Raw genomic sequence first — 26,156 nt, forward strand, 5'->3', positions numbered from 1 at the left:
GCCGTCTACGCTCTACCAGTTCTAAGCGCGTGAGAGAAATGTGCATCGTTCCTGCACCAGTCCCGTACCTGTTCTATGTTTGTGAGGGAGGCTCGCAGTGCTGATGCCATGAGCTCGTGTTTATGGGTTGGGATCACTCCAGTTAGTTAGTGTTCATTCTGTCAGAAAAGGTGTATGGAGGGATACATGCCACAGGGTGGAAGCAGTCCCTACATAGGCTGACTTTACAGCTTACAGCAGCTCCGTATGAATTAAGTAAATCATGTATTTTGGGAAGTCAAGAGGCACAGGGTCTGGGGAAGTAGACCAGGGGACAGGACATAACTAAGACAGGCCATTTAAGGGCCAATGTCAGCTTTTACATGAAGGCCTTTAATGGTTAGGGACAGTATTTACATAGATACTGATGTCCTACATAATGTGGTGTGTTGGGGAAGCGCATGTGCTGCACTTCCGCTCTGCCTTTTCCCGAGCAAGGGAAGCTTGCCATGGTGGGCACGGCTGTAATGGTGTGTTCTTTTCTGCGGCGTCTGTCTTCGGCTCTGATTGTAATTGGCACACGCATACCCGCCCTCCCCCAACTGCTCCTTTAAGTGGATCAGTCGCATTTCTTCCCGTTTCTGCCTTGAATTCGTTCTCTTGAATGCCGCCTGCTTTTGCTCTCGAGGCGTGCCAGACAGATTTGGACTCGTTTCCAGTGCCGCGCGCGCGTGGCATTTCCGTTCTCACGTGTTCCGTTTCCTGCCGCGTGCATAGCATTTCCGTTCTCTCATGTTCAGACCTTGAAGGGAACTCTGGCTTCCATCGGGCCCTTATCACCACGGACAGTTTTGGCACCACCGATAGGACGCTACGGCCTCACTTGATAATTCCCAGCTTTCGAAAAGCCCAAACGGGCCAAAAAAGAAATCCCATGTTGTCTGCATATTAGTTTCTAATATGTATTTTCATGCATATTTTTAGCTTTTTTGGTTAACGTGAATGAACTTTTGGGAGCTCATATTCATTGGCGGCGTAACGTTAATGGAAATCGTAAAAGCCTTGCGGAAGGCTTTAACGCCTTCTGTTTACGCAACGGCTCATTTTCAATCATTTGTATGGCAGAAAGGGTACGACGTTGTTACATCACTAGTATATTTTTCGATTTGTTTTTCCCCGAAATATTTCAACGAAAAAAACAAATCGAAAAATATATCGGGGTGCAGGGGGAATAGGGAGTAAATAATAGAAGGGGAGTTTGGGGGGCCCAAATATATATACAAAAAATTCAATGAGTTTGGCAAAAAAACTAATCGAAAAAATAACTGTCGATGTGACAGCATAGAACTGCGGAGAGGAGGGGCGAAATGCAACTCGCGTTTCCACCGCCTTCCTCCATCGCAACCATAGAAATGCCTCAGCAATTGCATCGTCATGGCTGTTCATGTCGGTGCAAATGCTCGAGATCCCTCAGGGTCTGCCGGCTTTAGGAACCAGCATAAGGCAGACGGACCCCATAGGGATCCATTGTACATGCTGCCTGTCATGCTTGCAAAAGTTACACATTCAACATTATTTCCCTCCAAATGTCCCTTTTGCATCTTTCAAATGGTGACATGTTGCTAAAAAAACATCTATTTACAACGAGTCACAGTGATAAAAGTAATATCCGATTTAAAGTGGCCTTTAATAATTCGATGAAATGTTAGCAGACTTCTATCATGTCAGTTGATGGCGGCTTTTCAAGTTGGAACTAGCTTTGTTATGCATCTTATTCAGTCAGAGGAGAGAAAGTGCTCATTTTGCACTGGCGTACCTTTCGGGAAGGGCCTGGCTCAGTTGCATGAAAAGTGGTTGTTATTGCTTCGACTGGTCCTGTTGAAGAAGACTTCACTCATTTCCTGGCCAGCCTCTGAGGGAGTAATGAAGCTCGGATCTTAGAGAATTTATTGTGTGTCTAGGTGATCTTTGCAAACACATGTACCTAACTAGGAATTAGCAGTGCCCAGGGAGACATACATCGGTTTAGGCGCTTAGTCTCATGTGTTCCAAGAGCATCTCTCTGAACTCTAGGGTCATGAGTTTCCTCATGAACATTGATAGTGTTTGAGTTGTATGGATATCAGTGTTGTAGTTGTATGGATATCGGTGTTGGAGTTGTATGGATATCGGTGCTGGAGTTGTATGGATCTCGGTGCTGGAGTTGTATGGATATCGGTGCTGAAGTTGTATGGATCTCGGTGCTGGAGTTGTATGGATATAGGTGCTGTAGTTGTATGGAAATCGGTGCTGGAGTTGTATGGATCTCGGTGCTGGAGTTGTATGGATATCAGTGCTGGAGTTGCATGGATCTCGGTGCTGTAGTTGTATGGATCTCGGTGCTGTAGTTGTATGGATCTCGGTGCTGGAGTTGTATGGATCTCAGTGCTGGAGTTGTATGGATCTCGGTGTTGTAGTTGTATGGATCTCGGTGTTGTAGTTGTATGGATATCGGTGTTGGAGTTGTATGGATATCGGTGCTGCAGTTGTATGGATATCAGTGCTGGAGTTGTATGGATCTCGGTGCTGGAGTTGTATGGATATCGGTGTTGTAGTTGTGTGGATATCGGTGTTGGAGTTGTATGGATATTGGTGTGGGGAGTTTCTTCCACAGCATCCATGTGAAACAGAGGTCTGTATCCTGTTCTTGGCTTTCCTTCATTTGTTATTATCCAAGCGTGTGATGTTGCGGCTTCTGGAATTTAGATGGTTAGCTTTCCCGCTAGGTAATTAGGCGCTTGAGTGGATATAGCCTTCGATATAATACAGGCTGCTGTAACAACTGTCCGGGCTGGGACTGGCAGCCAGTGAAGCTTTGCGGGAAGGGGAGGGGTGTGATGGGATTTCCTGATGCCCTGTGATTAGTGTGGCGGCAGGGTGTTGTACTGCTTTTAGTAGCACGAGATCTCCATTCCGGTGCGAGGAATGACTAGATGCTGGCATTGAAGTCAGAGGCTGGAAGGAAAGATTTTATTTTATGCAGGAGTGTTAGCTACAATCAGGCCTCTTGGGCCTTCTTGGCACTGTGAGACATCAAGGCCAGGTTACTGATGATGTTAAAGTCCCAGAGATTTGATAATAGGGAGAGATTGCTTCTTGAAACCTTTGAGATTCATGGCGGATAGCAAGTATTGAATGAGTGTTTGGTGCTCGACAACCATGATTTTGTTAAGTAGGAGATGGCATTTCATCAGTCAGACTTCCTGGGTGACACAGGGATTTAGGTGCTCTTCAATTGCAAGGGTAGGCCACAGTAGATTGCTAATTACCAAATAGCTTTCAAATGGCAATAATGCTATAAGAAACTATAGTTAAAAGGGTTCACGTGAACATTTTTCACAGCAACATCCTTCACATGAGGCAGGCATCCTTCTCCACCAATCACAGTGCACGGATATGTCCATGGATTACCATGGGGACTTGTGCAACTATACGAAAATGTCCACAGCGCTGCATTTCAAGGTGGCAAAGGGGATCGCGGTTGGATCCCATCTCAGGGGTTGATTACTTGACACTCTACAAAAGTGTTTCAGCAAGAAGATTCTCCAAATGTCTCAGCAGGTGAGGATTTTTAATTACAACAAACATTGATGCCTGCCTTCATATTCCTACTTATTTCAGACAGGGGATCCGAAGAATAGCTTTTACCCCATCGCAGACTGGACCTGGACCACCCTCTCTGCTCAAGGATTGTGCCCCACCAATCGGAAACCTCTCTTGTTGTCACTTTCCTTCAAACTCCAGACTCAGTAACTCATTGGCTGATCCAACAACATCTGCAGCCAATCAAAAAGAGATCCGAACTTCCATCTGGCAACATCCACAAAGTGAACAAGCACTTAGAAGAAGTCACAGGGTGACATGTAGTGCTATATAAAGCACCTACATAAATAGAACTAGATAACTGGAGAACCAGGATGCTGACTCGTCATCCATCCTACAAACATAATGTTGACCTCCAGTTTCCTAGGCAAATATGGGCATTAGTCCTGCATGCCTATTGCCGTGATTGGCCAGAAGATTGGACACATTGCTAGGCATGGAACGAGGAAGACTTTTCACCCAGTTTGCCCAATAGACAGCCCTGATCCAGAAGGGATGCACTTGGCCTCTAGGAGTACTTGCTGCACAAAGTCATGCCTCTGTCTGTGAACAGCGCTGTGGAGCAGCAGAACCTGTCCTCCTTTCCTGTCTCCTGGCTGCTGGCCCGCCTGCTGTTTGCCCTGGTCGCTATCTGGACCCTCCCTGCGGGACACAGGATGAGATATTAGCCAGCGCTTTAACCCAGTGGTGGAAGTGTGACAACGTGTGTCGGTGAGGACAGTGTAGGTAGCACGGAGCAAGGTACAACACATTTCAAGTGGCTGTTGATGGGCCGGGTTGTCAGCCAAATGGGTGAAGCAAGCAAAAGGCGGTCCTTTGTATTTGTTTTGCTTTTCGTTAATTTTTCTTAGTTGTTCAATCAGTTGGAACAGATATACATGGCCTTTGTGAAATCAACCGCCTCCACACGATGACCTGAACTCTTCTGGAACCCATACTTGACACCTACCTGAACACCAGCTGATCAACAGGGTCCCGCCACTAGAAGAATATCTGCTGTAATGTATAGACATTGCTGATTTATTACAAAGCCTGGATTCCAACACTGAAAATCTCTTATCTGCTGCGGTGTGATGCAGTTCAAGGCATGAATAGTCTGTGGTCCTGAAGTGGCCCACAGGAGTGCATTACAGTAGCCCTACTATAAATCCACCCTTATCCAATGGCATGAAGGGGTAAATCCCATGTAGCTGTCTAATGGTAAAATAAGATCCTGTGTAAATGGCCTAGACTTTTATCAACGGTAACATCTAAGAATTTAACCTCAGAGAACAACTTGACACATTTTCCAAAAAATCAGCGTTAGATGGTGGCTGAAAGAGATCATGTCTGAGTGTCAGTATAGCCTGCTCCAGCTTCCAATAGTTAAGATGAAGCCATATAGAGTTCCTGCAGGCTGGGATGTCATTCAGGATTTGTGAATGTACAGTGAAACAGGTTTCAGGTTAGCCATAATGTGAGCATGCGTGCGAAAGAGAATCACAAAAAAAAACATGAGGTACAGGAAATTCGATGCGTGCGTGTGCTTCGGTGGGTTTCGGCGTGGTTTCGGCTGTGGCTAGGCACACAACAGTGAATATTTCACCGCCAGACGAGCGCAAGCATTTCAGGTGAATCCACGGGTGTGGCGGAACGACATAGATGGGCAAAGCGAAGACTGAGAGATTTTGTTTCCGCGGCTGGTAGACCAGAATCTACCAATTTCGCCCTGCACTACTCTGCTCCCAATAGATTCCGTGAACTTCGACCTCTGGTTTTATCTCGTTCTGAAGCGTTCTTGTGCCTCTGAGTCCTGGAGAGCTGGCACTGCCCCAGTTCCAGCAGAGGAGGAGCCCTACAATCCCATTTATGCCCTGGCATATCAGTCATGGTACCTGATGAGAGCAGGTGAGAGTTGGGAAGCGCATAGGTTCAAGATGGGAGAAAAAGCTCTTTCTTCTGAACTAGAAACAACTTCTCTTTTGTTCTGTGCCCTGCTGTGCCAACCTGGGTAGCTGGTGCAACAGAAAAGAGGGCCCAGAGGTCAGGTGCCGTGCATTCAGCCACCACATAAGGTAAGGAGGGAGAAAAGATAGCTCTCCTGTCCCTTAGACTTCTTGGCTTTATTGTGCCCAGTGTGGCATTCCAGGTATCCAATGAGGTGAGGGGCAGGATGCCCACAGGCTGATACCCCAGCATTGAAGCACTCTGAGCCCAGGACAGAAGCTCAGGCTGGGGGAAGGTTCCAGGATGGACTGTGAATGTGTCAGCATGTGTGGTATTTATATAGCGGGTACCTAGCTAGGAAGCAGCAGAGCGATGGTCAAAGGTACGTAACAGGTGTGTCGGAGCAGCAACATACAGTGGCAGTCTCCTAGGATGTTGGGGGCATGCCTAGGTTAAGGGGCCTTAAGGTCTGTGGCGCTGCAGGAGGAACTCTGGAAACAGTAGGGGTTTCAGTTCTTTCCTGAACATTATTGGAGCTTGGGCAGGGACGTAATTTCACCAAAAGGCCAGGGGTAGCGAAAGTGACATCACATGTCCCTTGACCTCATTTCACCAAAAGGCCAGGGGTAGCGGAAGTGACATCACATGACCCATGACTTCATTTCACCAAAAGGCCAGGGGTAGCGAAAGTGACATCACATGACCCTTGACCTCTGATAACATCACAGAAGTGAGGTCATTTGACCCCACCCCAAAGTGACATTACGGGAAGCAATGGAACACAACCTTTTACCCCTTGACAAAACAGGAAGTGGGGTCACATGGCATTGTTCCTAAGTACACTATGAAAAATATGGTCAAAATATCGCTGTAACGTGATAAACATTTCATACAAGAATGAATCACCATATGTATCGGCAGGAAAAAAACATGCTATAACTGCAACTTGCGAAAAGCAAAATACATAGTCCGAAATGGATGCTTATTCTAACATAGTCCAAAATGGATGCTTATTCTACTTGAAATGCTTTTTGGAGTATTTTGTCTTCATTGTGAATTTGAGGTGTTTAAAAACAGACTAAATCAGTGACTCACCCCCTGAAGTGTACCTGAAATAAACCTTTAATGAGTCTAGCAATTATTGTTTAGAATTCCAGAAAGACAAACTATTTGTTATTCCTATTCTTTCTTATTTAGGGTCACCACTCAAAGTGTTACACTTGTCGAACCCCTGTTTTATTAAGAAGTCTGAACAAAAAAGCCGGCCACTCTAGAAACAAAGGACAACATGGCATTGGTCACAGTCCAGGATCATCTTCAATTTGTAAAAATAAAAAAGGGGGTAGCAAGGGAGACCGAAGGGGTAGCAAGGGAGGAATAGGAGGAGAGGTTCTCACCACTGCAAGCTCATCCTTTCTATCCCACACACACACACATCAACAGGGATGGCACAATTCTCCTGCATTGCACACAGTGAGAACTATTGCATGTGTGTGCGTGTGAGGAATCCGACCACCCGCGCGCTGGGTGTGTGCTCGCCTGGGCTTTTTTGAAATTTTAAATGAAATTGAATGATGATAGATTCACCTCTGGAAAATGTGGGGGGCTAATCTGCACACATTATCCTATGCTCACTGCACAACATACACATAGACCTGTGTACTCTGGGTGGATACAGCCTACAGGCGCAGTCTCCCTGTCATGTTTCGTTGGGATATGACAGCCAGGATTACACCATGTCATCTCAGAAGGGTGAGGGCTAAACCTTATTCCTGACATGGCCAGCATAATTAACTAACAAAGGCTCCACGAATCCGCCATGTCCTTTTGTTTAGTACTGGAGATGGTGGCCGCAATTAACATACTAATAGAGTATACTTCAAACAGGACCACATGGGGCCTGGTCTCAGAGGTTACCAAAGGAGACAGGAAACCCCAAAAACCTTTGATATGCACTGTGTCAACCTGACACCAGCTTCCACCTTTAGTATCAGTGGATAGTGGCATACAATGTCTGGACTGCATGTATTACAGTAGTCATCCCCGCAGGGGGACCCCATTCTGAAGGTACATGTATGTAGATTGATGGCGCCAGGAAGTCTGTTGCCACCACAGCTTCAAGGGAGACCTGCTGCTTCAATCAGGAACTACAGAGAGCTCCATTAACTAAAGAGCCCTTTCGATCCACAACAGACAGGAAGATGGGTGTGAGTTAGTATTACATATTTCACCCCTTTACCTTTTCTGTTGCAAAGCACTCTGGTTATGACCTCATGCATACATGAGATTGTTGGTGAGGACCCAGGATTGGTTCATTAAGGTAGTCTTAGCCTACACCAATCAATGAAGCCCGTTTGGCTTGAAAAGAGGGCTGAGCCCCTCCTTTGGGCAAATCATCTGAAGAGTTCATAAGAAGTAACAAGAACAACTCAGCTTTGGACCTTGACTGAAGGTACAGTCTGCCTTACAGCTTCCACTACTAAAGGAAGGCCGGGATTTCCAAAGAGGGAAGCAAGATCCCTCCCCTAAACATCTCCCAGGGAACAGAGGGAGATATTGAATCCAGAAGACCCTCCAGCAGCTTCAGAGCAGGTACCCAGCAGTACGCAGCATGTCCTGATAGGCTCTGCAGCAAGCTTCCTAGGTGGGAAGTGCCAGAGAGTCTCTGAAGCAAAAAAGGTCAAGGCAGCTGCCTACAACACTCGCCTCACCTTTGGGCCATCTGCCTTAAAGGATGACACAAGCCCAGTGAAGAAGCAAGGAGGTGTGCATCGACAAGCATCTACCAACGTCAACCTTAAAGGACATTTTCGAGCCATTTGAGTCCCTCGAGCTGCAACCGATTTCACTGCTGACTGTTGTTACACTGCAATCGGTAACTTTGCCTGAGACGCCTCGACCAGTGCTTTAAACCCACCAACTATCACTGAGACAACGATTCCTAACCCTGAGCTGCTGTGTAGGCCAGCCTGCAGCCTCTGTTGCCAAATTGCCTGCCGCCTGATACTCACAGCTGTCTCCCGTCTTGAACTCTTTCGCAGTAGTTATTATTTTAATATCTACATCATGCGAAAGGGTTTCTTTGTCCCAAAGTGTATGTTGTCGGAGCTTCACTGAGTCTTGATCACCCTCATCACCCCCTGGGTGTTTTCGGCCTTGGCTCTGCCGCAGTGCAGGTGAGTTGGGGTGGGAGGGTCGTAGCAGAACTTCATCACAGGGCTATATCCTGGGGGTACTACCTGAGCGACCTGACCCAGCGAAGTCCTACCACAAGGGAGTAAGCTCTTCTGTAGAGGTGCCCAGGGCTTCTCCCAGCCACTGGTGCTCAAAAGACATCCTCATTCTTGCTGCACTTGCATGTGATTTCGGTTAAGGCACCTTAGTGTGGGCAGTCCGGGCAAGGCTGATTCAGGCAGACCCGCCTCTCACATCTCCCTTTTAAGGCTTGACTTTCAAAGAACCCACAGGCAGGATACTCACAGCGCCTTTCACCAAGATGATTCATGGCTGGGGTCCAGTGTCCACGACCACATGCACCAGCCAGTGAGGGCTTCAGCAGGACTAGCTGCTGTGGGTGCTACGCCAGACTCCCCAAGACTTCTCTGCCTAGTATCATTGGAGGAGATGCAGCCAGCAGGCGAGCGAAAGAAGTGTCCTACAATGAAAGCGCCTTCCCAGTTCCTCTTTTGGAAAGCCAGAAGCGGAAGAGTGTCACCATACCGCGGTCAAGGTACCATGGTAAAGTTTGCCATGGCCTATAAGAGGGAAAAATGGGGGTCATTGGGATGTCCTCAGTGCATGTGGGCATAATGAGGCCTGCTGTGTCCTGGCACCTAAAGAAAACAGAGAGCGCGGGTGGTGAAAGTCCGGTTCCCTTTGCAGTGGGAACAGAATGCATCCGCTTCCGGTATAAGCAACAGAAGTAAGGAAAGGAGAGGCTTAGAGACGAGGGGGCCCTGGGCATGGCGACAACATGCACAGAACCAGTGCACTTTCAGGAAGGAGGCGTTGGGAGAAGGTAAGTGTTTTAAGGCACAGCGGGACAATTGAGCCACAGTATTGGATGTCGCAGTAAGGTGATCCTTGAGGAAGTGACCCTGATGCCCAACAGCATCCCTGCTCTGATCTGGAAGGTTTGTGGACATCTTCTGTGAAGGTGTTTCACCCGACTGTGTTCATTGTTATTCTATGGGGAAGTTTGGGGGCTGGGTTAAGTTTAGGTGCAGCAGCTGCCCTGTCTGTCAAAGTGACAGGTGATGCATTTTGGGAGTAAGGAGGAGCCACAGTTATGGGTCCGAAAACTGAACCACAAAACAGGGCGGCAGTAGAACATGGCTGTTCATTTAGTGACTCTAGAAGTGAGTAAATGATGTGTAGGCACTATTTTCTAGCGGATCATAGACAGGAGTGGAAGAGATGTTATGTTATGGTGATTGCCAATACACACCGCTGCCTGGTCTCTTGGTGCTCTGGCGGATCTGAAAAGGAAGGGGCTTGGAAGGGGTTAGTTAGTGGGATTGAGAGGGAAAAGCGCAAGAGAGCTTTGATGTGCTATTGGTAGCTTCAGTTCAGGAAAAATCTGTCACTGTGTGCTGGTTTGTTTTTAGTTGATCAACGTTGTGGGGTTTTTGGACTTATATGGGTAATTTATGGGTGTCTTCGGTGTTGTGGAGAGTCAGTCGATTGCTTGTGGTTTGCAGTGTTTTTGTTTTTTGTGGCACAGGTTTGCGTCTGGTTTCTTCAGTGTTGGCGGGTGGGCATGCAGAGTATTAGGCAGTTAGTCGGCAGTTGTTGAGTCTTTTTCTGTGGGTTGGGTTGATCCTTTGGGTTAATATTATTCTATGGTGATTGATGTCAGGGGGTTTTATTTTTCTGGGTGATCCAGTTTTAGAGTTTCTAATTGTGTTGTGTTGGCTGTTTTCTTTGCTGGTTTTCCCTGTTTAGCTTGGCGAGTTAAAGAGCCATGTTTTCAACAGTTTCCTGCATTTTAAGTGATCTTCTGTTGTTGGTATTTCCTTTGGGACGAGTTCCAATGTCTAACTTCTATGCAGGACGATGCTGATCCCCTGAATGTGTGATTTGCGTATTGTGTCAGTTCAAGGCAAATGTCGTTGCTGTACCTTAGTATTCAGGTTGGTTTGTAGATGGAGAGTTTTCCCTGTATGAATTCCGCTCCGTGGCAGTGGATTGCTCTGTGTGTTATGCAGAGTGTTTTGGGGAAGATTCCTTTTTTGACTGGTAGCCAATGTAGTGTTGTCAGTGCTAGTGTGATGTGTTCTCTTTTAGTGAGTCTGAGGAGTAGTCTTGCTGCTGCGTTCTGTATTTATTGTAGTTTTCTCAGATGAAACACACTCCTTTAGAAGCCAGGAGGGATGTGATTTTTCTTAACCTTCTTTTTTTATTTTCCTAGCAAGCAGAACAAGCTCAAGACAGTTGTCCAGATTCTTAGTACAGAATACAATTGTAAGAAACAGTCCTCTCACGAGGCCTGTGGCCCAACACTTGCAGTTTCCATGCAGCATGTTTTCTGTAAGGGCTGCTTCTGTTTTAGCTCTTTCATGCTGAAAGTGTGGGAGTGGTGGGATTGAGCCCCAGCTATTGGGGGACCCTCTATACAAGCGTGGATGGACAGAACCCCTGCTTCTTAAATTCGTGATGCCAAAAGGCAAGCACACAAAATCTGCCTTCATCCATTTCCAATGCAGACACTCCTTGAATATATAAATTGGACGCACACTTGGTGCCCTTTTATAGTTTTAAATGCTTATTATGAATGTTGGGCAACCAACCCTCAAAACAACTGTTCAAAATCATCAAACCCTACATCCTGCTACAACGGCATCATACCATCTCAAGCACTATGTGACATCAACAACTACCTAAGAAAAAAAACGGAAACAATGCAACAGACCATTGAAGCAAGCCACACAACAATAAAATCAACCACAAGTACGGAACTACCAACAACTGGAAAACCACTGACCATAACACATTTCAATCAATTTGAACCCATAATTGAAAAATACTTATCCACACTAACAAACAGCACCAACCTCACTGGATCCCAAAGCAACCCATGCCTCCCAGACATCTATAAATGAATTCCTCAGTTACATCTCACCAGCTACAGACCTATATCTAACCTACCCAACCCAACTAAACTGATGGAGAACCATGCATGCAAAATTCTATGCAACCACGTAGAAATGAATGGAATACTCGGGCACTTGCAAGTCAGCTTTAGACCCATGAGAGGAACTGAATTAGCACTTCGATCCATATGGGACAACCTACAAATAAATGCAGACAACAACATACAATCTGCCATCATAATACTGGACATATGTGCCACGTTCGACACAATCAGACACACAAGACTAGTCGAGAGACTGGAGAAATGCGGGGGAAAAAGCTCTGCTTTACAATGGCTAAAATCCTTCTTCACCAACCAAATGGAATGAACTTACCTACCGCCATTTACCTCTAACACTAAAACCATCTGCTGTGGTGTACCGCAAGGCTCTAGCCTCTCCCCACTCCCATTCAACATCTACAAGTCCCACTTAATGAAAATCATTAAAAACCATGGGCTGACCACCTACAACTATGCAGATGACACCCAACCCATCGTCAAGATAACCAGAGCTTAAGACCCAAACAACACCCTGAAAAACGGCCTCACTGACATATACAGCTGGATGGCAATCAACAACCTCGAGCTTAACCTGACCAAAACAAAAATAATGATCTCACCCCCCTGAGGGCAAGCACACAAAACCCTTGCAATCAAGAATTGACTAAACTAACGGCCTGTACCTTGGGCTGGCAGAACGCCTCACTAAAAAACGCCAAGACATACAAAACACTGCAGCAAGGATTCTCGTGAGACTAAACAGAAGAGACCACATCACACCAGCCCTGAGAAGCCTACACTGGCACCCAGTGAAAAAACGCATACAATTGAAAGCCCTTTGCACCGCCCACAAATCACTGCACAGACAAGGAGCCAATTTCCTCCAAGTCAAGATCAACCTCTAGAAACTAGGAAGAGACCTAAGATCAAGCGATGACCTCCAGATCGGAATGAAACTGTGCGAAAAAAGGAAATCAGAGGAACTGCATTCTCATGTCCAATTGCCAATCAAGGGAAAACAATCACGAAGGAGATAAGAACGACAGAAGACCACATCACCTTCAGAAAAGACAGGAAAACCTGGATATTTAACTCACAGTGATTAACATAAACCAGGAACTCCCAGCATTATCACTACGAACACGAGACCATCCAACAACAGCACGAACCCTGAAAATAAAAATTGAACACATCATACCAACCACTAATCTTACCCACTTCATGCTGCTCTCCAGCATACCCACAAATGTATCACAGGATCCAATGGATCATGTCACCTCTCGCAAACACACAAGCCAAAAACCCACTAAAATTGAACTGCCGCAAGCAAACATCTCAGCCACTGGACATTACCCCTATTGACAAAACAGCCCCAGTGCACACAATCCGTACACACCTAGAAAGCAGACCCTCACAGGCGTCAGTTTCTCCTGGTTCTGCAAGCACCAACAGAAAAGCACAACCTCAGTCCTACTCCCTTTTCCCTAACTAACTTACCCGACCTGCTTTCTTACAGAGCCACGTGAGCGCCTGGAGACCCTCTGTGGGTGCGATTTCTCGCCGTCACCATAATCAGTACAAAAGGGACCCTATAAAAACTCAAACAGAAAAGAGTTGAGTAAACATTGCTTTATTAACACACAAGCATTCGCGAATGGGCCACAAGTTCAACCGTCTCGCAAAGCAAGTCGTCAAAGTGCCGCCCTTTCCCCTGCACATCGTGGTCCTTTTATACCCATCTGTTTTACATTGTCATACATTGCTGCACATAGATTATGTCCACCACAAGGCGGTTCCTCCCAGTCATGACTTTGCATCAACGGTCAACAGTTCAACATCTGCTATTGTGGTTTCCTGTTATCTGTTATTCGCTCTCTCTCGTGCCCCTCTGTGTCCTTATCTCTGTGCACGAGGCTGTGCTTACTCATTCCTTCCCCACCCGTAATCTGCAGATAGTTTTAGCAGGCTCAGCATGCTTCGACATACAGTGACCAAACACAATTCTTCTGTTAAAAACAAGTTCTTGCCAGGTCAGCAGGTCTTAAACGCCGCTGTATAAAGAGAAGGCCTCTTCTTTTAACAAAAGGGTACATTCTTTTAACACATATGGTGATTAGTACAAACTCCAAGTGTGAGCACAACATTACATATGTATGCGTACCTTCAATCCACCCTTTGCTTACACTTGAGCATCAATCTAAACAGTCCTAGCATAAGCAGATGGCAGGAAAGCAACATCATCACATACTGTATGTACCATAATCTTCTCCAGGCCTCCCATGTCAAAAAATTCCTGTTGTACATGGCTTTTATCCATTGGATTTAGGCACGTTATGCTGGAAGAACACATGGAAACACAGCACGACACACATACCGGGAAGCATTGGATGCAGAGACAAATTCCTACAACTATTGCCGCTAGAACCAGTATAGGCGTAAGAAGTTGCCATCCAATTTCTTTCAGGAGCTTCATCCACCAGCTATCTCCTGACCCTTCCTCCTGGTGGATGCTATCCGCCACTTTATGCAGTTTGTTTACTCCATCCAGGATTCCTGTACTCCCTTCTGGTATGTAAACACAGCATTGGGATCCCACCAAAAAACAGACTCCGCCCCTTTCTGCAGTGAGTATGTCTAAGACATACCTATTTTGGAGAGCCACTAGCCGAATTGCTTTCATTTCATAAGTGATGTTTTCCATTAGGTCTGCAGATTCTTCGATTACGAACTCAAGGGCCCTGTTTAGCTTTAGGATTTCTTGACTGTTCATAAAGATGCCCGCTGGAGGAACCAGGACCCCCATCAGATCTATAAACGTTTCCCATCCTGTAGGTTGATACGTAGGAATTTTTGGGTTTACTGCTCGTTTATTTCTGCTGTGTATTTCTTTATGCAGAGTAGACGGGGCATATACCATCACAGCCGGCATTATTCTGGCTATGTAACATACCCCAACAAAATCTTTGGCTAACCACAAATAAGCCCTCTTGTTACAGACGTAGGCATGTCCTTCAATCTGTAACAATCCCTTCGTGTAGTTATTTAGATTCACCATTTGACTGCACCCCGAGATCATTCTTTGATTACCTCTTGCGCTCCTCTTAAAACATATATTCTTTGGCCTAAACTCTTGTGTGATGGTGATAGGGGGAGGAGGTTCTCTTACTATCTGTACCATAGCAGGTGCAAGCCCGATTCCCTCAGTTTTGATTTTATAGCGTATCTTTTCCTTTAGAAGGGTTTTGTTCTCTCCTCTAACATAACAAGCGGTATTCGGTATCATGTATTGCTGTGCTGACACTATTCTCATGTAAATTAATGTACACCCGGCATCCTCAGTAACTGGCGATGCGTACACTGGGATGCCTTCACTGCTATGTCGGGGCATGTGGGTGCAGACCCAGCAATCAGTTTTATTCACTACCCCATATGTTGTGTTTATTATCTTCACGTATTCATTTTTAGCATAGTCTTCCGGGTCGTGTTGGTCATAGGCATCTCGATTCCTGCTCTTGACCCAATCTGTTCTCCCTGTTTCATTTGACTCGGGCAACAGGTTCTTTAATTCATATCTAGATGGATGTTCCAGATACCAGAATATTATGGCAAATGCTATTAGTACTACTATCGTGCATACAGAAAACAAAATTTTGCCTCTTGTGGTACAAACTGGTATTTTCCTCTTACCTTCTGTGTTTGAGGAGCATACACTTATCCGTTCAGGGACTAAACCAGCATACACGGGTGTAGACATAGTTCAGTATATGGCTCAGTATACAGCGTATATCAGTTGCAACCTAGCGATATAGCAATATCCCCTATTTAAAGCACCAGTGTCCTTATTACTCTAATAGTGGTAGGTCTCACTGAAAACCTTCATCCGATCTGTCCCACGTCTCGTAGTGCCTGTCCCAGGAGGGGAACGCCGAAGGCCCTTCAGGCTACAAGCCCGTCGTCTTCAGTAAGGCACAATTCTGCTAAAACCAACAAGAGAGTCCAAATGTTCATCTCCCTAATGATCAAAGTTCAAAACAGTGTCCTTACACGTTGCTTGGCACATACACGTCACGGGATCGGAGACGATGGGCACACCTACTAATGGCGTCTGGCAGTACTGTTGCAACCTGGGGTTGGTTGGTTCCCTTTTCCGGAGGAATCAGTAATGGAAGCGTCTTCTTGACGTGATTCACGTGGTACCAGTGCGGTTTGCCATCAACTTTTACCGCAGTTTGTGTTGCGAGGAGCACCTGAAACGGGCCCCTCCATCTGGGTTGCAGTCCGCTGGTGCGATCGAAGGCTTTTATAACAACCCAGTCACCGGGCTGCACGTCGTGACCTTCTCCTATCAGAGGAGATGGAGCTACTGAGTTCACCTGTGCATTAATAGAAATCAGTCTATTAGTTAACCCAATACAGTACTGTTGTAATGCAGGCCATGCTTGCTCAGACAATCTCTTAGGTGATATGGGGGTCCCAATACTTGGTGGGCGCCCCATAACAATTTCGAAAGGAGATAAACCATGTGTACGCTTAGGCATAGTACGCATACTCAATAATGCAATAGGCAATGCATCCGGCCATTTCAGTCCCATTTCAGCACAAGCCTTTGCCAGTTTGTTCTTCAGTACCTTATTTGTGCCCTCTATAATCCCAGCTGATTGAGGATGAAAAACTGCGTGGAAACGTTGATCAATACCAAGGGCCTTGCAAACTTTGTGTACTACTTCACCAGTAAAATGAGTCCCATTGTCAGACCATAGATATCTGGGGACCGTATACAAGGGCACCCAGTGTTTCAATATGCATTGTGCTGTGGAGGTGGCACTATTGTCCCGCAGGGGATATGCTTCCACCCATCCTGAGAACCCACATTTCATCACCAAACAGTAGGAATGTTTATTTACAGGCTCCAGCTGTATAAAGTCCATATACACCACCACAAAAGGGCAGGTGGGTAACTTACTGTGGCCCGCAGGGGCCGGTACACCTTTCCCCACATTATATAAAACACATATTTCACATTGTTTTGCCCATTGGCGACAATACATTCCCAATCTTTTGTTGTACCACACAGTACTTAAAACTTCTTCCATAGTTCTTGCGTTACCGTGGGTTGGACCATGAGCCACGCTCACTATCACAGGTAAGTATGCGTCAGGTAGTACCCAGGTGTTCGTTTTGGTATGTGCCCATAGCCCATCTACCGTCTCCTCATATTGATCACCCTTGTGCCAAGATAGTCTTTCTTCAATGGTTGCATCTGCTTGGATTTCCTTTACGCGCTCCTTCGTCCCTTCCATAGTCACATCCCTCCCCACTATGAGCTGTCGGGCTTCCCACCGAGTGTCCCTTGTGGCAGCTAGTTTAGCCATCTGGTCAGCCAAAGAATTTCCCTGCGTGACATAATCCAGTGTTTTTTTATGCGCTGAGCACTTCACTATGGCCACCATTTTGGGCAGCGTAAGGGCTTGCAATAATTCAGCAATCAATCGGGCATGTTTAATAGTATCACCTTGGGAGGTTAAAGACCCACGCTTTCCCCAGAGTTTACCAAAACTGGAAACCACCCCATGAGCGTAGGCTGAATCAGTATAAATTGTCACTTTCATACCGCTGCTTAACACTAATGCTCTCGTTAGCGCAATTATTTATGCTGCCTGGGCCGATTTTTCACACACTTTCCCACTCTCAATCAACCGTTCCCCTGTAGTTACTGCATACCCTGCTGTTGTCTCCCCATTTGGCAGTTTGAAACAGGAACCATCACAGAATAATATACCCTCATTATCAACCAGCGGGGTGTCTTGCAGGTCTGCTCTACCCTTAGTGTGTTCTTCCATTTGGATCACACAATCATGCCTAATGTCATCAGGTGAGGTGGGCAAAGGAAGCAGTGTCGCTGGATTAAAAGTGTTACACCGTTCAATTTTTACATTACTGGCAAACAGGATCATCTCATACTGTGTGAGTCTAGCTGTAGTCAAATGCTGTGTATGCACTCTATTCAGAAGAACATCTACCGTATGTGGAACCTTTACTGTTACTTCACTCCCTAGGATGATACCTGCACTTTGTTTTAGGGCTGTCGCTGCTGCAGCTACTGCTCTCATGCATGGGGGTAGGCCTCGAGCTACTGAGTCCAGAGTGCTAGAAAAATATGCACATGGTCTCTGTTTACCCCCTTGTTCCTGTGTCAAGACTGACACAGCGCAACCTTCCTGTTCATCAACAAAAAGGCAAAATCTCTTAGTATAATCAGGTGTGCCTAAGGCCGGTGCGTGGCATAGAACATCTTTCATAGCTGTCAGGGCTTTTTCCATCTCAGGTGTCCATTCTAATGGGCCGTTTTCTTGTACTTCTTTTAAGGCTTTTAGCATGGGCTGGATCAATACAGAGAATTCAGGAATCCAGTGCCTACAGTAGGATAAAACACCAATTATCCTTCGGAGACCCTTTGCCGTGTCTGGACCTTTTATGGACTGTATCAAAGCAATGCGATCAGTAGACAGGGTTCGCCCCTCTTCGGACAGCTCAAAGCCTAAATAATGGACCTTTTGTTTTACATACTGCATTTTGGCTAGGGCTACCTTGTGCTTATTCTCTGCTAAGTGCATTAGCACCAATCTGGTCACATAATGGCATTCCTCTTCGGTGGCTGCACATAATAGCAAATCATCAACATATTGTATCAGAGCAGTGTTATCGGGTAGGGCTAGGTTATCCATCTGTGTTTTTAGTGCTTGGCTGAATATGGCGGGACTTTCTGTATATCCCTGCGGGGCTCTAGTAAATCGATACTGTCTATCTCGAAGAGTGAAACTAAACAGGTACCTGCTTTCTTCGGCAATAGGAATGCTGAAGAAGGCATTTTTCAAATCAATTACCGTAAACCATTTCGCTGTTTTGGGAAATAAAGTGAGTACACTTGAAATATTAGGGACAACTGGATATCTGGGTTCTACTATTTTGTTTATCTCCCTCAAATCAATAATGAAACGATAGGGTACCGCTTCATCACCTTTCTTGTGTACTGGAAGGATCGGAGAGTTACAAGGGCTATCATTTGTTGGCTCTACCACCCCTAATCGTATCATGTCCTGTACTATTTGATATAGTGCCTGCTCTCCCTCGTGTGATATGCGATATTGTTTTATCCTGGGCAACCTGGCACCAGGCTTTAGTTTGATTACTACTGGGGAAACATCCAACACTCCTACATCATTCCCATGAGTGGCCCATAGTTCATTCGGGATGTCTTGGAGTTCCGGGGGCAGGGTTTGCATTACTCCTATCATACTCATAGGTTTGCTTATGGTCATTCTCACTCCCTGGGGGGAGCAATATATTGTGGCCCCTAGCGTTTTTAATGCATCAATACCTAACAAGTTTTCTGGGCAGTGATTGGTCAATAGCCACCCATTCTCCCATTTTACCCCATGAAGTTCCGCTTCTACTATTTCACTTACAGGAGTCTTTATTGGATTTCCCCCAAATCCAACTGATACCTTGCTTTTATCCGATAATGGGACAGCGGGGACGGCTCTGATATTCACGGAACTGTTTCCAGCTCCCGTGTCTACCAGACATCTCAAGTTTCGGTGGGGGCCGATCCTAATAGAGGCATAAGGCCCCCTTTGGTCTATAGGAACCTGCACCACTCCCGCTATCTCATTCCGGCATCCTCAGGACATATCGCTTGTGTTATCCTGAAAATCATCGTTATAGTATACCCCTTCTCCACATTCTTCACCCTGGCATACACCTTGCACTTGTGTCGTTTGTCGTGGCTGATACAGTAGATTGGGGGGAGGCGGGGCCGGCCAGGGAACATCCCCTCTTGCTTGTCCGTCAAATGCATTGGGTTGAGGGGGTTTAAACATTCTATTGTCTTGGTTGCCGTACCCACCAGTCCTATTTCCTGGGGCAAATGTTGTCTGTGAAGGGGGCCGTACGCCCCTTCCTCTCCCACCACTCTGGGGACACTGGGATTTCCAGTGTCCGGGTCTCTTGCAGAAGGCACATACATCTTGGGGTAGCCCATCCCTCCTCCCATATAGCGCACCTCCTTGCACTGTACCTCTTCCTGTCCCTTGGCCCCCTATCATGTTGCTACTATAGCCCTGTGACGGGCCGTTATAATTGTAGTTATACCTGCCTTGGGGCCCTTGATGCAACTGTTGCATCAACACTTTGGTTTTTAAATCCTTCTCTTGTCGTGCCTTTTGTTGTCCCTTCACTCTTTCCCCTCTTTCGTAATACCTAGCCATTTCGAGGAGATCCCGGGGGTTTCTAGTCATCCATGTACTTTCTGCCCTCCTAATGTTCTCCTGAATTGGCCCGTGGAGCCCCTCTACAAAGTTTGTGGCAAAGTACTGTTGGCCCGTTTCAGACCCTATCTCTAGCCCACTGTGCGCTTTGAATGCTGCTTCATAACGCAGAAAGTACTGTGCTACTTCCTCACTTGCACCCTGTATCACAGCGGACAGTTTCTCCACATTCACATCAAATGGGGGTAACACCTTTTCTAGAGCCCTCAGGACTGCCATGCCATGCCCCCTTAGGGGTTCAGGATATTCCTCATGCAGTTTTCTATTTTTGCTCGCATCCATTACATCTTTCCATTTTATTGTTTCATTGTCTTTGGCACGAAAGGGGGTCCATATTTCTTCTGGGACAATGGCTAACAATATGTTATCTACATCCTCTACGGTAAATAACCCTGGTCTGAATAACTTTCCTACTTCTTTGTAGAATCCTGCCGGGTCTATACGGGGGTCGGGGATGGACTTGGTGATATGCATTAATTCAATTCGGGATAAAGGGACATACACATAGGTGCGCATCATGTTACCAGTGGCTGCCTCTATGGTGGGTTGGCACTCTCTCATTGGCATTAATAGTAACTTTTCCGTATTTGTTTGTTCACTCACAGGGGCCTGCGCTGGTGGCGAAACAGAGGATTGATGACTAAGAGCTTTCTCTTTTATTTTTTTATAATCTTTTAATAGTTTCTCCACCTTAGCCATCCTCCATTCTTCCACCCCTGAATCATCCACTCTTATATTAGATAGCAGTTTCTTATCCAATTCCGTCCTAATCCTATTCCACTGGGACACATATCTAGGCTCCTTTTCCTCTTCTATATCATCCACCCTAATAAGAAGATATTTAATTACGTTTACTTGTATAGGCCAGCCAAGGCCCTCCATCAGACTCACCAGGGTGGACATGGACTGCGAGTGTATGGATGCTATCATACGATTAGCTACGTTTTGGCCCGCCTGGTCTGCATCTTTGAGTTTAGCCTCTCTTTCCCTCACCTCTCTTTCCCATGCCCTCTTTTCCTTCTCCCATTCAACACCGCCCCTTATGACTTCCGCTATTATGTCGGACATACATCCCCATAACTGAACACTGGACGCAGTCACTGGTAGTAACGCGACAGCGTCCTGATATGCTGAGGGCAGATCCGCAGTACTCTGTCCTCTCAATTTACAGTTACCCTCATGAAAGGTATATAGTTTAGTGGCCACTGTCCTAAATTCCAAAGGTGTCAAACGCCCCAATTGGTCCCGTAGGCTGTCATTGAGGGGTGTGCCATACAGCCGGGTCATAAGGATTTGCAAGTCTCCATCTCTATCCTTTTCTACAGTAGTCGTTCTCCTATGGTCTATCAACCTATCTGGGTCTCCATACTTCATTGGGAATTCCACCCTTTCACCCTCACTGTCTGCCGGTGGAGCTGTAGCTCCTGGAAACAATAATTCAGTCGTTGTTTGTTCTGCTTCTAGCCCTATCACATCTTCATATCGAGGCACCGGCACGGCAGGATACATACCCCCACTGTTCTTAATCATCATATGTCTATCCAACTGATCTAGCCTCTCACCCTTCTCTTTTATCTCTAGATCATGTAATTTTTGATTTACCGTTCTCTTCTGCTCCTTTGCTTTTTGTTTATTCTGAGCATTGCGCCTGCGCATTGCTTCTACCCTCCATAGTCGTATAGCCTCAAACTGTGCGGGTCTAACCCGTCTTTTTACTAACTCTATTTCTATTTTGGATATGCGGTCTATGTCAAAGGACCCGGTATCTGGCCAATCATGTTCAATCTAATCTTTTGTATATTCAGACCACTCCCTTAAAAACAATGTCGAGTTCAATCCATGTTTAATCAACATATCAAATGCAGGGGTTCCTTCAAGGGGGGCATAGTGTCTCTTGCCTATACCTCCCTTGTGGGAAGCTGTTTGACCCATCTTGGCGGTATACCGCAATTGCCTAAAACACTCACCTTTCCCAAATATGCACCTATTGGCTAACAATAATAATACATCCTCCTGGCGTATCTAACATATCATATCATCATTTCAATATTACTTCTTCATAGACGGACTTACCACCGTCCTCTTCACAAACCCTGAATCATTATTTCCTTATTCCATCATGCATCCGTCCATACCACTTATTTTAAGGGTCCCGCCAGAGTGTTCCGGACCCGAAGGGCGACAGCCTGCTGTTCCACCGCCAACGGAGCCGGAAAAACAAGGATGACGCGTTGGTTGCAATCAAAGGTGCGGATTCAGTTGTTGGGGCCCCGTGATCAATTCCTTCTCCGGTTCCGCCGCGGCGTTCCTCACCCAGTGACGGACTGTCGCTCCTTCGCATCCCACTTCTGACACCAAAATTGTGGGTGCGATTTCTCGCCGTCACCATAATCAGTACAAAAGGGACCCTATAAAAACTCAAACAGAAAAGAGTTGAGTAAACATTGCTTTATTAACACACAAGCATTCGCGAATGGGCCACAAGTTCAACCGTCTCGCAAAGCAAGTCGTCAAAGTGCCGCCCTTTCCCCTGCACATCGTGGTCCTTTTATACCCATCTGTTTTACATTGTCATACATTGCTGCACATAGATTATGTCCACCACAAGGCGGTTCCTCCCAGTCATGACTTTGCATCAACGGTCAACAGTTCAACATCTGCTATTGTGGTTTCCTGTTATCTGTTATTCGCTCTCTCTCGTGCCCCTCTGTGTCCTTATCTCTGTGCACGAGGCTGTGCTTACTCATTCCTTCCCCACCCGTAATCTGCAGATAGTTTTAGCAGGCTCAGCATGCTTCGACATACAGTGACCAAACACAATTCTTCTGTTAAAAACAAGTTCTTGCCAGGTCAGCAGGTCTTAAACGCCGCTGTATAAAGAGAAGGCCTCTTCTTTTAACAAAAGGGTACATTCTTTTAACACATATGGTGATTAGTACAAACTCCAAGTGTGAGCACAACATTACATATGTATGCGTACCTTCACCTCCTACTGGTAACATAACATATAATGTGTGGTAAGCGATACCAAATCCTGCAATTACACGGTGCCACCTGCAACCCCCACACACCTGCATACAAATACAAAAGGTCCAGGCAATATTAGAAAAAAATGGACACATACAAATATGGCTGCTTAGATATCTCAAATGTTGTGAGCTGTGTGATCAGTGTGATCTGTGTTGAGTACACACGAAGGAAACTCGCTAATCCTATATCATTCTGCAAAGTCATGGTGGTGAAATTTGTCCAGGTAAATACATAAACATTAATATTGGATATGCAGAGACACAGCTCCTTAGTTAGCAAAGTTCTGAGTCTGAAGGTTGGCTATTCAAGTGAGCGCAGGTGTATAAGGAAAGCTGTGAAGCCATCTTGATGAACGTTGGACATATACACATAAGCTGTTGCGGCTTGGAGATATGAGATACTATCAAAAGTCAAAGATGCGGGTGGAATGTCAGACATACAGCACTCCATAAAGTCCCAGGCACCAAATGTGTGTCTGGGTTTTACTCATGTGTGGAGGGCTGTGTGCATAACACTGGGTGCAAGTGCTTGCTTCCATCCTAGCCAGCTGAGCTCCATTCCCGGAAAGTGGGGCAGGATCCTGGGTTTGATGGTAATCATTTAATTACTAGGGGAGTGCACATATAGTTTCATTTTAAAACATGGTGTGGTTCTTTTTGTTGATATAAATATTTTCGAGCTAGTAATTCATGTGCAGTAAAGTATGTATTTTGGCTCTAAAGATTCTATTGATCAAGGTCTGGACCAATTGGACCAATGGTCAGGTCCTGATTGGAACATTTGAATATATCTGCGAATCGGCGAGGGTGCGCTGCAACAGTATTTCTGGTAATCTCTTCTTTTAAGGGAGGGGGGGTTATTGGTCTGATTTAATGGGGTTAAACATGTCAGTCCTCCCCATAGCCAAAACCATAGGTGCATCTGATGTTTTGTCACTGTTTTGGGGTTTGTGGCCTAAACTGGTCATCTGTCTCTCCTGAGCCCCCACTGCCTATCTGTGACTGAGGCTCTGTTTTCCTTCCTCCACAGCGGTACCTGCTGCAGTTCGGGTACCTGCAGAAGCCCTTGGAAAGCCTATCCTACGAGTTCCAGAGCGCGGACATTGAGGAAGCCCTGAGGTAGGTGAAGGAACGCCGATGGGTGGTGTCACAAGAACATGGCCATGGTGACCCCATGATCTCTCAAGAGTCTTTGCACCCCAGGCCATACTGTGAAAGCATTGCACCAGAGCAAACCCTGTCAGTAGAAGCCTGCATGCCCTGCTTTTCCTGTGTTCTTCTCATTGTTTCCGGCTATCTAGTCAATCAACAAGCTCGGAATGCAGGTTCTAACCACTTGTAAATGGCAGCATTCCAAACATCCCATGGTGATGTGTACACACCGCGCACTGGACAAGGGCTCATGGACAAACGTTGGGGCTCATTCCAAGTATGGCTGTGTGGGAAAAGATTGGCGGCAACAGAATTCCCACCACTTTTCCTGCACTGCCATACTTCGAGTATGGCCCTCGAGTGCGGGATTTACCTACGGCATCATGTAATTCTGCTTAAAATGCCCCATAGAGTCCAATCAAGTATTAGCTCTGACATCGCCACTTGTAATCCAGCAGTAATTCCACCAGTCCAAGTGGCGGTAACAGTGATTCTGTTGGGCGGTATTCGGGTGGATTTACTGCCAGAATACCGGCCCACTCGTAATGAGGCCCTTTGTCACAGAGAGCCCTATGTGAGGCTTCCCTTTTTACCCTTTGTACAAGATATACCTGCACCAGAGCCTGCACCAGAGGGCTCTCTAGGGCGATAGGTGACCTCCGCCCTTGTTAGAGGCTCTCTTCTTCAGCTTGGGGACAGTAACTCGGGCAATGGCAACCTACCACACAAGAGAGACTTCTGGTGCAGACTCTAATGCTTCATCAGCACAGGGAAGTCATTATTGACCTCCTATCAGCCAATCAGAATGCTCAGAATGTAGTGAATAACCACTGGTATTGACTGCATTTAAAGCATTGTGACTACAGATGCAGACAAGGAAACAACAGAGAACATTACATGTAAAAACAAGATTGTTGATGAAAAATGACAACATAAATCAACATTCAATTCAATAGCACATTTTGTCTATTTACTTAACTCACTATCAAACTAACATGTTTACTTTGGTACCACAACTCCGAACGTAGCCTTAAGACCTCAGAAGCGGTCATTAATGCCAGGGATATGGAACCCGTCCCAATGTAAGTCTCTCAGCTCCACCCTGAGCCATAACCTTGGGGTGGGTCATTATCCCACAATACACCCTTCATTAGTCATTAAGGCTACATTACGTCATCAGCAAACAGTTATTTCTCTATTATGCAAACAGCAATACTGGTGCAAGATAGGTGTGCTCTTTTTTTGCACTGGTGCAAAGTTTACTTGCTGGAGCACTGAATTGCTTCTTTATGAGGACACACCCAATGTTTTATGTTAAACAAGGGACAACTTTGTTTTCACTTTCTTCAGACAAAGGTTTCTTGTATTGCAAGATTCACAGGGAAAGCGGGGGTTACAAGATGTACCAAGAAACGCCCCAACTTCCTTAGAAAAGGACCTGTTAAACTGGGGTATTAGGGTGATTAGTGGGATGGGGTCATTTTAGAGGATGAAGGCCTATGCAGAGAGAGAGAGGGAGGGAGGGAGAGGGGAGGGAGAGAGAGAGAGAGGGAGAGAGAGGGGAAGAGTGGGGGAGGGAGAGAGAAAGGGAGGGGGAGAAAGAGGGAGGAAGAGAGAGAGAGTGAGAAAGAGAGAGAGAGGGGGAAAGGGAAAGAGGGAAAGAGAGAGGGAGAGAGAGCTAGAGGGAGAGAGAGAGGAAGAGAGAGCGAGAAAGAGAGAGAGGGAGGGGAAGAGAGAGAGAAAGGGGAGAGAGAGAGAGAGAGGGGGAGAGGGAGAGGGAAAGGGAGAGCGGGAAGAGAGAGCGAGAGGGAGGGAGAGAGGGGGAGAGAAAGAGGGAGAGAGAGAGGGGAAGAGAGAGAGGGGGAGAGAGAGAGAGAGGGGGAGAGAGAAAGAGGCAAAGAGAGAGGGAGAGAGGGCGAGAGGGAGAGAGAGAGGAATAGAGAGAGAGAAAGAGAGAGAGGGAGGGGA

The 26,156-nt window shown here is 46.2% G+C and overlaps 1 protein-coding gene across 1 annotated transcript in view; it reads left to right on the plus strand.

The window, feature by feature from the left end:
• Positions 1 to 26,156, plus strand: part of MMP19 (matrix metallopeptidase 19) — a 61,932-nt gene that overhangs the window by 11,952 nt on the left and 23,824 nt on the right. Inside the window, exon 2 of the mRNA XM_069653707.1 lies at positions 24,067 to 24,155. Within this exon, the coding sequence (XP_069509808.1) occupies positions 24,067 to 24,155 (89 nt within the window). The remainder of the gene's footprint in view (positions 1 to 24,066; positions 24,156 to 26,156) is intronic.

Source organism: Ambystoma mexicanum, chromosome 3q, assembly GCF_040938575.1.
Source record: "Ambystoma mexicanum isolate Mex_15411 chromosome 3q, UKY_AmexF1_1, whole genome shotgun sequence".
NCBI classification, from domain to species: Eukaryota; Metazoa; Chordata; class Amphibia; order Caudata; family Ambystomatidae; genus Ambystoma; species Ambystoma mexicanum.